The 12083-nt window shown below is 40.7% G+C and overlaps 1 protein-coding gene across 2 annotated transcripts in view; it reads right to left on the reverse strand.

The window, feature by feature from the left end:
- OSMR (oncostatin M receptor) overlaps nucleotides 1–12083 on the reverse strand; it is an 86637-nt gene that overhangs the window by 11853 nt on the left and 62701 nt on the right. For both annotated transcript variants that reach the window (XM_077462827.1, XM_077462826.1), the window contains exons 10-15: nucleotides 9045–9121; nucleotides 8079–8301; nucleotides 6393–6572; nucleotides 5319–5420; nucleotides 2518–2697; nucleotides 1372–1533 (exon numbers count right to left, since the gene is read on the reverse strand). In XM_077462827.1, the coding sequence (XP_077318953.1) occupies nucleotides 1372–1533; nucleotides 2518–2697; nucleotides 5319–5420; nucleotides 6393–6572; nucleotides 8079–8301; nucleotides 9045–9121 (924 nt within the window). The remainder of the gene's footprint in view (nucleotides 1–1371; nucleotides 1534–2517; nucleotides 2698–5318; nucleotides 5421–6392; nucleotides 6573–8078; nucleotides 8302–9044; nucleotides 9122–12083) is intronic.

Here is a 12083-nt window from a genome sequence, read left to right on the forward strand (position 1 = left end):
TTGGCTTCAGTATGTCACAGTACATATCGGCATTCATAGTTCCCTCATTGAACTGTAGCTCCCCAGTGTCGGCAGCACTCATGCAACCCCAGGCCATGACACTTCCACCACCATGCTTGAGTGTAGGCAAGACACACTTGTCTTTGCTTTTCACCTGGTTGCCGCCACACATGCTTGAGGCCATTTGGACCAAATACGTTTATCTTGGTTCCAGTAATCCATGTCCTTAGTCTGCTTGTCTTCAGCAAACTGTTTGCCGGATTTCTTGTGCATCATCTTTAGAAGAGGCTTCCTTCTGGGACAACAGCCATGCATACCAATTGTGGTGTATAGTCTAAGCACTGACAGGCTGACCTCCCCACCCCTTCAACCTCTGCAGCAATGCTGGCAGCACTCATACGTCTATTTTCCAAAGACAACTTCTGTATATGATGCTTAGTGCAAGCGCTCAACTTCTTTGGTCGACCATGGCGAGGCCTGTTTTAAGTTGAACCTGTCCTGTTAAACCGCTGTATGGTCTTGGCCACCGTGTTGCAGATAAGTTTCAGGGTCTTGGCAATCTTTTTTTAGCCTAGGCTATTTTTATGTAGAGCAAAAATTACTTTTTTTAGATCCTCAGAGAGTTCATTGCCATGAAGTGCCATGGTGAACTTCCAGTGACCAGTATGAGCGTGTGATATCGATAACACCAAATTTAACACAGCTGCTCCTCATTCACAGCTGAGGCCTTGTAACACTAACGAGTCACATGACGCCGGGAAGGGGAAATGGCTAATTGTACCCAATTTGGACATTTTCACTTAGGGGTGTACTCACTTTTGTTGCCAGCGGTTTAGACATGAATGGCTGTGTGTTGTTAATTTGAGGGGTCAGCAAATGTACACTGTTATACAAGCTGTACCCTCACTACTTTACATTGTAGAAAAGTGTAATTTCTTCAGTGCTGTTACATAAAAATATAATATATAACAAAATATTTTCAAAAATGTGCAGGGTGTCCTCACTTTTGTGGGATACTGTATAAAACAGTGGCGGCCGGTGCTAAACTCTTTTGGGGGGGCCGCAAACAAACCCCCCCATGTCCTTACTCCCACCCTCCTCTCCAGTGCCGTGGCTTCTCCTCCCTGCCCCGATTGGCCAGGAGGAGAAGTTGATGTTGGTGGGTTCAGGGCGGTCAGTGCTCTGTATTCCGAGCCCAACTTTTTTCAAGCTAATTAGAGCCTCAGGCTCTAATCATGTGCTTGAAAAAAAAACTCATTGAAAGCTGAGTCTGGCGCCCCTTTGTAGAACAGTGCTGCTGGTATAAACCATGTGCTGTTATCATAATACAATATTTTCGTGGTCCTGTAACTATCCCTTAGATATACTCACCGTCAGCTTGTGTGGAAGCCTTCGTAAATTCTTTGTCAGTTTCACCCCCGCCTGTAACAGCCACAACGGCCACTTGATATTCTGTACTTGGTTTTAGTTGGCGGATGGTAGCATTCGTTATTTCTGGGTCTTTAATGAAAAACATGCAAACTTCCAGACCATCTATAAAAAGTATTGAAAGACTAGATTGTAAGTTCAGCTTTGTTATATCCTTCCATCCTATTCACATCTCCAAATTAAAACATGTCATCAGAGAAAGCTGTAAGCTTCCATTACTGAGCCCTCCTGAGAAAATGCTTGTTGGCTGTCATATTAAGCAACTTTCTTCAGTGATTCTCAATTGGGGTGAGATTTGGGCTGCCCTGGGGAACTGCCAGCCCGAGATCCAGTTTTCTCATTAATCTCTGATCCAAGGCAGACTCTGTGTTGGGGAGACTGATGTGATGGGGCTTTTTGACTTTGATGGAGGGATTCTGTGGTGATGGGGGGCCTCTGATATATAGGGGAATTTTTATGTGGTGGGGAGACTCCTATGTGAAAGAGGGACCTCTGACATGAAGGGGGGAATCTAATGTAAAGGGAAGGGGGGGAGGCTGTGATGTGAAATGCTGACACATACAACCGTAAAATTTTGGGTTTGCCATCACCTTTTATACCAGTGACAACAGTTACCAAGGCTAAAAGCACGGACCCCCCCCCCCAACATGAATACAGACAGCAATAAATACCTAGCAGAAGTTCTAACCCTTCCAGATTCCACTCAAAACTTTAAAAAAAGTGTAGGCTTTAGATATACATCAACATGTAACTCGTAAAAGTATGCCATTTACAGGGGCAAAAAAATCTATTCTCTTGGATCTAACTGAGACTTGAAAGCCAGTGTTTGGTTGACCCAACAGTTCTCAGTGAAAATTAAAAAATCTAATCTTGATGGATATACTCTTTGAATTGAAAATCTAGTTTTAATAAGAAATAAACCTATTTATATTGACTATCTCATTTACATTTCAAAGATTTTTAGCAAACATTACTGTAAAACACATGCATTCTCCGGTAGGCTAAAATTAAAACTAGTTTTTATTTTATATAATATATTAAACAGAATTTTCTGTGAATGACTGAATATAGACCTCATCGGCAACTTGCCTAAATGAATGTGATCATTAGATGCATCCAGTTCACAGTTGCCTCCTAAAGTTTTCACGTAGATGATGTAGCCCATTACAAATCCTTCTTGGGTCTCATCGGTTGGATAAGGAGACCAGTCCAGAGTCAGAGAATTGGCATCAATCTTCGTAGTAATAGCTTTTGGCTTCTTTGAAGACACTATAACATAATTTGGTTTACATACTACATGTGAGATGCATCATAAACAAAGTTCGATTTGCAAAAAATATAGTGCCCATTCATGACGAAAACTTTGCTGTTACAATGATTTTCAAGCTGGTGTGAAATCTTGAACAAACATATAATAAAACCACTGTTACAAAATGGTGGGACTGCAATCTATCAAATTCTATAAATATAACCAAAATGAACACACTATGGTGCGCTGCTAAAATCAGCGAGTCCTTCATATTTCATGCTTAAATCTTCTTATAGGCAGCGAGTAGAGATTGCACTGCTTGGTTGCTATACCTCTAAGCAAAGGGACAGGGGATCTAGTTCCTCTTGTGCTCTCAGTGGACAACTATAAGGCCCCATGTACACTAGCAGCTCTTAAACTTGAGTTTAGGAGTATTTGGCGTTTTTTTGCAAAAACTCCTAAACTCCACTCCATAAAAGGCTATGTACACACTGGCTTTTAGGATTGTTTTGGAGCTGCTGCAGTTAGGGGAGGTTTAATCTCCCCTAACCTTCCTCTCCTGAATGCAGAAGAATCGCTTACAGGATAGTAACGTTTTGACCGCAAAATCACCGTTTTAGTAGTAGTTCAAGTGTAAATATTGCAATAACCGGAGATAAATGAAGACCACAATTAGCTTGTTTCCTATTACTGTCTTTGTGGTCAGGGGAAGTCACTATAAAGCCTTGGGGCAAGGGATACAATGAAAGAATTGGTTTAGAAAGAGATAGAGTTCAGCAGATTTGGCTTAAATTTCTCTTAGCTTTATTATCTCTACTCATTAAATCTATAAATAATATGAGAATATCACCACTGAGCAGCAACAAGCAATACCGTGGGTACAAAAGCAATTGATGCATGTAGTGCAAATTGCAAACACTGCTGCCATTTTAAACGTAATATACTTTGATAAACATAGCACCCACCTCAAAAGACGATGGATAAATACTATACATTGGAAACTGGATAGTTACTAGATCTGTTGCCATTACTGATGAAAGGTCTGACAGATGATCAGCTTTAAGTGGCTGTAACTCTCAGACATGAAATACGAACAAAGCATATCCCTCTATAGTGTGTACTTGTCTCAGTTAGGAGCACTAAGTGTCAGTTTTGTCGGTTGCTTCATTCCTCTGCTGTCAACATGAATCAGTTCTGACAAGTTTTCCTGACACCAAGAGAAAAATTGTGACGGGAGAGATCTCCAGCTATTTGACAGCCTCAGCTCTGTTACAGTGTGAAGAGGGGGCTGTCAGAGCACCCAATCAGCTGTCAGAGCTCTCCTCACTGAGCTCTGCTGAGTGCGACTTCAGCTTCCCACACCCTTTTTCTGACAGAAGCTTTATAAGTTGAAGACAGATGTAGAAAAGAGTGGACTTGCAGATAGGAGGATTTGTTTCATCTCTGTGTATCACCTGAGGCCAGTCACTTCACTGGGTATATGTAAGAGTTTACAATCACTTTAGTAAATATTTCCTTACCTCAATGTCCTTAAACTGCCATCATAAAAGGAACACAATGTCCACAGGGATCGGAATGTACCTTCACCTAACTTCTCAAGTGTCCTGAGGTAACTGAAGCTCAGGATGCTCTCATGTGCAAATATCAACTATTGCCAAGACAGCTGCTCTCTCCTACCTCTGGAAACTCCCTATTGGACATTTAGTCAACTTAGCATTTTGATGAACTAATTGGGAGGTAGGATGGGGGGGGGAAATTATATTATAACTGAAGGCAAAACTTTTTTTGTTTTTTTTTTGTTTTGTAGAGTGGAGAGGAATTAAAAACACCTTGCAGATTTTTACTGCTGTCAGTGACCTCTCAGAGAGATTCACCCTCTCTGTTTTGCCCAATTACCGTTCTCAACAAAAGAAAATGCCTAATTTTGGGTTGTCACCAGAACAGGAACAGAGGGGAAATCTTCCAATTCTACCAACTAGGGTCACTAGTTCTGTTAACCCTGATAACCACAAATTCCCTCACTTTGAAAGGTCTTTCCTGTTACTTCCTGTTTGGCTATGGGACAGGAAGTGAGGAGAAATCTCGCCAATGGGACACAGATGCCAAAAAAAATATATGACAGGGGTTATACCCTCCCTTACTCTATCCAAAATTACAAATAGTTTTGCTTTCAGTTCTACGTCTTTTTTTCTGCATTAGGGTTCCAGGGCTGCCAGGGCGCTCAAGTGCTTCTGAGTGGTTCTTACAAAGGAATTTCTCTACTGAATATTTATTTTATTTTACTGTATAGGTAATGAAGAGATATTGAGACTCCTCAGTGAAAGATTGTAGACGTGGAAATTCCAGCTGGAAGATCTCATTGCTGAAGCCCTCAGGAGGTATAGGAATATATTGTCAGCCCACCAGCCTCCCCCCACATATTCAATATATTTATTTTTATAATATATATATTTTTTATATTTATATTTTCATTATATTTTTGGGTGGGCTGACCAATAGGAAAAACACAGCTAAAAAAGGGCAGTGACCCACAACAACCAATCAGACATCAGTTGCTCTAAAAAAAAATTAATCTGTTGGACTACCATTTTAATGCTCTTTGGTGTGCATCATTAATTACACCCAATATTCTTTTACTTACCCAATTCCTCAGTATACCCAGTCAGTTTCCCTAGTAAGTGCTCCCCATCTTCTTTAGATCCATAAATATGAAAATTGTATCTAACCCCAGGCTGAAATGATGCTGTGAAAAGAAAACAGAGCTATAAACCTCTATGACTTTGTCAACCACGCTCTGAATATCAAGCTTCTGTCAACCCTAATGACTGAGAAAAGTAATTTAATTTTCAAGAATCAGTATGTAAAGATCAATAGAAGTCACCCACCTTTTTACTTGTGATTTCCCCCCCCCCCTTTTTTTTCTACTAGAAAATGCCCTAAAATACTTTTGTATCATTGAAAGTGCTACTGTTTTCACACTGCAGTGCTCTATGCTGGCAGAGCTGAGTAATAGCCACACCCCCCAGACAAGCATGTATTGCAGAAAAGTGTCTGACCAGCTCTGTTACTTTGCAGAGTGCCTATTAGACTGTTTCTCCAACCTTTTTATTGATCAAGGCACCCTTTAAAATGATGCACAATTTCGGGGCACCCCATTCTAACATGTAAAAAACGTAACTAACTAGTTTTACATAATGTAGCAACATTAACGGATGTAGGACATCCAACGTCAGAGGTGATTTTTTCTTCTGAAGAAAATATACCTTTGCAAACTGGCACTGCCTAGTGTTCTAATGTTTCTCTTCTACATCAGTTTCCCTCCCTCAGTGCTGACGGGGAGGGCAGTGCAGGTGCCCAGAGTTCTCCTTAACCAATTACTTTATTGGCTGTTAGTACGCTAGAGGGTTGTGATGGTGCATAATAAAAACGTGGCTTTGTGTAACTAAAAAGCAGGCTTCATCCACCCACCCACTGGCTTGTATACAATTTTTGAGGAATTGTAGGCATTTTGCCAAAGCATGCCTGGAGAAACCTGAAGGTGCCCCATGGTGCCTGGGCACCCTGGTTGAAAAAGGCTGCCCTACACGACTGATGTATGTGTTATGTGTTAAGACTATGGAAATTCTTCATGTTGTTGTTCTTGTTAGTATGATGTCTATCTATTTATGTGACTTTAGTTGAGCTTTACTGACTTGAATATTTTTTACATTCTTACCAGAACGAATGACATCTCTGTGGATGCTCGAATTATACTTTTTCCATTGAAGATCACAGTGTGAAGACCTGGGAGAGTTGCACCACTCTACTACATATCCACGCACAGAAGGGACTGGTTTCCACATTACATTGATCTCCCCATCTTTGCCTTCTGTCTGTTCTGTGTCCACTTTATTGCCTGCAAACAGTGCACAAGAACATCTACTATTTGGTAAAAGTATATAGAAACAGCAGCTAACAGATTGACTCCTGGATGGCTAGATGGATGTAAAATTGTAACCCAAATACAGAGCCAGACTTTTGCACGTACAAGTGACTCCACTACAACCAGGTAACAATCTGGCTGCACATAAAGTTTCCAGCCTGGGCTACCATCATTTAAAAATCACAATTTAAGCTCTTTGGAAATGTTTAGCCCATTCTTTATTGTCCTCCTTGGATAACACTGTAATTAGTTGGTGCTACAGGACAAACCATAGGAGAGATTAATCTCCTCTCTGCGGTCTATTGTTTGGGCAGCTTGAGTGTAAATAGATCTCTTTATGACTTTGGATGATCTTGCATGAGAAGCCTTGCTTATGGAAGGCAAGTTAAAAAAAGATCTGAAATTGAATGATGCCTTTTTTTTTGCTTGCCTCATAGCGCAGATATATATATATATATTTTTTTTAAAGTAAACTAGCTAATTATTCCTTATTACACCTTTTGATTTAAAGTGGATGTAAACCTGAATTATTATTTTTTTATGTCATAATATAGAGTATACGATTTCCTATCATTTGAGCTCAGTCTTGCCACACCGAGTTAATCCAGCCCTGAGCAATCCTCTTTTATTGTTCAGTGAGATAAATCTTGACAAACAGAGAAAAACTTTGTCAAATCCTCCCCCTTGCTGTGAGTGACAGGTGATTTACATATCTCGTGCATTAGCCTAAGAGATTATTATTATTTTTTAATTATTGCATTATTTTTTAATTCCCTCCCACTCCTTTCTTCTGCTGTTCTGCAAGGATTGGCCGTTCCACACCTCAGCATGATTTGGCATGCTGAAGTCATGTGGGGACTTTTCTGGGTTTTGACTGGATGTTAGTGATCATAGCAGACGTTCAGTGTAAGAAATACACAGGAGAAAATGCATGTTAAGGGGAGTACAGAAGGTGGGCGGGGAGTCTACTAACATCACGACTCCACCCACTGAGTGCTGGAAAACAGACCCACCCACAAAATCTGCAGTTTTTCGGGTCTCATAGCAGACAGAGGGGAGACATTTGACAGATAAGTATACATGCAGGAGGCATGTATATCCTTCTAGATAACCAATATTGCAGTAGTTTAGAAAGGATGAGAGTTGGTTTACATCCACTTTAAAGCAATTATGTCTCTTAGGCCCCTTTCACACTGAGGCGCTTTTCAGACGCTTTCACGCAAAAAAAAAGCACCTGAAAAGCTCACGAAAACCTATTTCCATTAAAATCAATGAATGCTTTCACACTGGGGTAGTGCACTGGTAAGGTGGCGAAAAAACGCCCCCTCTCCATTGAAATGAATGGAAAGCTCTTCAAAAGCGCATAGTGTTTTACTGGCGGTATAGAAGCGCCTCAGTGTGAAAGGGGCGTTAGTATTTAGAATGGAGGCACTTTCAATTGCAAATGTACTTCCTATTGAGTAATAAATAAGCACTTACCACTCCTGCTGGTTCCTGGGATGTTTATCTCAGCAGCTGGAGACACACCAGCCCCATTCTCTGCTGTGATACAGATGGCATGAGCTTGTCTTCCAAGGTCCATACTGTAACTGTTCTGCTGAGCAGGCACTCTAGTTTTATTGGCTATGACACTGCCATCAATTGGCCACCATTTAATATTATAGTGAGAAATTTTTCCATTGGCCATGAAACCCAGAGGAGGCTAAAACACAAATTAAGTTACAAAATTACACAAAGCCAACTGGATTTGAAACACATGACCATAATACTACTCAACACACAGATCAGGAAGAGTTCTAAGACAATTCAAAACCCTAACACACAGTAGAATAACTACAGATCATGCAGCCCCATGGCATAATTTTGATAGGACCCCAAAGTGACCCCTCGTTATGTGGCACCTGGCAGTATCAATTGTGATAACGTGTCATTGATCTTAATAAAAGTATGACTAGATCAAGGACAAGCAGCAGGAGTATTGTCAGCATAGTTGGTACACAACTAGGGAGCAATTCTGAGGATAGAGTTTGTCAGGAAATGAGGAAGCAATGCATGGCTATAACTTCACATGGTAGTAGCTGGCAGCAAGATTTGATGTACAATGAATGGGCTGTATTTTAGCTCAGTAAAAAAAATGAAAAAACTTTTTCAAGCTGCAGCGTGCAAGAGGCCTACGAAAAAATAAATGAAAACCACAGCGGGGAGGGTGAGACTGCCATTGTGGTCCCTCTTCTCTCCCTAAAACATGTTTTATAAACTTTTGGTTTGTTTGTTTTTTTACGTTTTATTGTACAGTACTGTATCATTTCCTGGTATTTCCTTTATGAATAATAGTAAATGCAGCATGTGAGCAGAGCTGGGGGCACAGACCCAAAGAAATCATTGCACATTCTCCTCTACCAAAACTCAATGATATCTGAGAAGATAAAGTCCTAAAGTACTTACTTTCCAGTAAACCGTCACAGTCTGTCCATATTCATTAGGCTGAATTTCTCTCCAAACATCAAGTGCAGCTGACGGTGCTATAAAAAAATAAAGAATTAGAGAAGTCCTGAAGGGGAGTGATTTTTGCATATTTCATTAATACGACTCTGTGTCTATATTGTTCATTAGGGATGAGCTTGGTGTTCGACTCGAACATCGGCCCTTCGTCTGTTCGGCAAATTCAGAACTTTGTGGACCGTTCGCACCAAATTCATGTGGCACGAACGGTCCACAATGCACTATGCCATCGCAGTGCATTGCCGGCTCATGATTGGCCAAGCATGCACTGTGACCCCACATGCTTGGCCAATCACAGCGCCGGCAACAAGGAGAGCCATAATTGGCCACAGGCATGGTGCCTGTGGCCAATTATAGCTCAGGGGGTTTAGTACACGCCCCACACTATATAAGGCTGCCAGTGTGGCGGCCTTGTGTAGTGTGTTGGCGTGCAGGGAAAGAGCTACATAGGCAGGGACAGTGTGTTCTTTTCTCAGCCATCTGCAGGAGTTAGTGGGTGTTGTGTGCCTCCAGCGCAGTATAAACCTGTATCTACCCTTTATTGCTGTTGCTCTATAATACAGCCATCTGCAGGAGTTAGTGGGTGTTGTGTGCCTCCAGCGCAGTATACACCTGTATCTACCCTTTATTGCTGCTGTTCTCTAATACAGCCATCTGCAGGAGTTAGTGGGTGTTGTGTGCCTCCAGCGCAGTATACACCTGTATCTACCCTTTATTGCTGTTCTCTAATACAGGCATCTGCAGGAGTTAACGTGGGTGTTGTGTGCCTCCAGCACAGTACACACCTGAAGATACCCCTTATTGCTGGTGTTGTCTGTTGCATAGCTTGCATATTAGCCTTTAAAATTAGCCCTTTTGATTTCGAACGTTCGAGTCCCATAGACTTTAATAGGGTTTTAAAGTTCGTGCGAATTTTAGGTCCGTTGGAAAGTTCTGGTACGAACCAAACCGGGGGATGTTCGGCTCATCCGTAATGTTCATATGTCCTCTTACTGCAGAGAGCAGCGATGATCCATAGAGTGTGCTGTAACTGCATTTAGAATGGTGGAACTCATCACCACCAACCAATGTGATGAATTTCAAATTTCATCAGTCCTGATTTGGAGAATTTGTGAGCAGGAAGGCTTTTAGAAGAGACTTGCTATAATAAAGTTTTCTTGCCTTCCTCCTCACAAATTGCTGCAGAGTATACACTGAACTGAGTATGCATTGCTCAGGGTACATTCTCAGACTGCTGCGGTGCCAGAAATACTGAACTCCCATGTGCCTGAGCGGGAGTTAAGTCATCCCTGTCTGGCCAATCAAAATGACTGAAGATCCCAAACTTGGAAGAAGCTAGGAAAAATATGTCGGCATTGGGAGAGAGTTGCGTAAATTGCATCGCTTGAGGGCAGGTGAGTATTGATGGGTTTAGTTACATTTTAAGAATGGTTAACCCAATGGACTATTATTTTTGTTTGGCCTCCATTGACTCCTGCACTTTATTGCTCTTGCTTTCTTAACTCAACTACAAGTACTTTTTAAATTCCTGCCCTCCCTCCCATTTAAAAAAAAAAGAAAAGTAAGAGGTACTCATCTTCTCCATGCTCCAATGCTGCACTCCATATCCTCTTATGGTCTTGGGCTTTTGCACGTTATAGCTCTTACCTTCTTAAAGCCCAACTACAAGTACTTTTAAAATCCCTTACCTCCCTCCAGTTTAATAAAAAAAAGAAAGCATTATTGACCCTTTCCATGCTCCAGTGCTGCACTCCATGTCCTCTTACAGCGTAGCGACTTTAGCGATTTAGGCTTGTCACTGATCACGGTTTAGTAGTGGTTACAATTTTTTATCACATTCATTAGTTGCACATTTTTATCTCGTCACTTAATGGTATGTCACACCACATTAGTGATATGGGTCTGTTGTTTGTTTACATTATATAAATAATGTCATATTACTCTTAATTTTATTTTTATTCACACTCTAGTCTCCTTTTGGGGACCTAGCAGGGTAGGCTGCACACCTATTGCCCTTAGACCTAAGCGCAGATTTTCATCTTATTTTACATTTTAAAATAAACTCATCATAATAAAAGATCACACTTCAAATGAATCAATAGGGCATATACCAGCTTCACCAAATAACATTTTATATATAAAGTGGAAGTTTACCCATAACAACCTTATCAAAAATAACGTTTAACATCTTTTCTTTCTTTCTTTTTTCTTTCTCTTCTTTAACAAGAAACATACATTCTACATGAATAATTATGCTACCAAAATTAATGTGTGCTACAAATTGCCTCCAGCATTGCTTCTATTTCCCCTTGCTGGAGGTCGAAGCCCAGAGTCCCCTGAGCAGCAGTAAATCTTTAGGCTGTCAGATCAGCCTCTAGTGGTTCTAATTATCGGGCCAAAGCCAAAAATGGAGAGCCAACTGAGCATGTGCATAGCAGGGTGAGACAGCGTATTGCTGGATTTTAAACAGTATCATTTTAATGATATTTTTATAATGTTTAACATTTTAATGTTTTACATACTGTAGCTATACCTGCAAAAGGGGCCAGTCTGAAGTGATCTAGCAGGACTTTTCTGACTAAAGTTCCACTTTAAGTAAAAAAGAATGGCATGATTAACAAAAAGATGTTCTGACCTTCATTATGTCGCTCACAGCCTAGGCTGAAGATCATCTAGTTTTTGGGTACCAGGTGCATTATGTGTTCTCATTTCATTAGGGACGGCAAAAAGTCTGATTATGTCTTGAGGAAATATGGCTCAAACGTATTAAAATTCAAACAATAAAAAAAAATATATATTTTTTTTTTTAAAACTGCGCTGATGTACACATCCGAAAAAAAAGGACGACCTAAAATCTGCAGATTTTGGGCTTTATTACATCGACTGTTTTGTGTCAGAACATTTGTTTAAATATATAGGTGGATGTCACCACCTTAAAAGCTTATTCCCTATACCAATCAAAGAAAACTCAGAAGTGGCTTG

This window comes from Lithobates pipiens, unplaced genomic scaffold (genome assembly GCF_037356315.1).
Source record: "Lithobates pipiens isolate NorthernLeopardFrog02 unplaced genomic scaffold, aLitPip1_a1.2 Scaffold_3, whole genome shotgun sequence".
Taxonomy (NCBI): domain Eukaryota; kingdom Metazoa; phylum Chordata; class Amphibia; order Anura; family Ranidae; genus Lithobates; species Lithobates pipiens.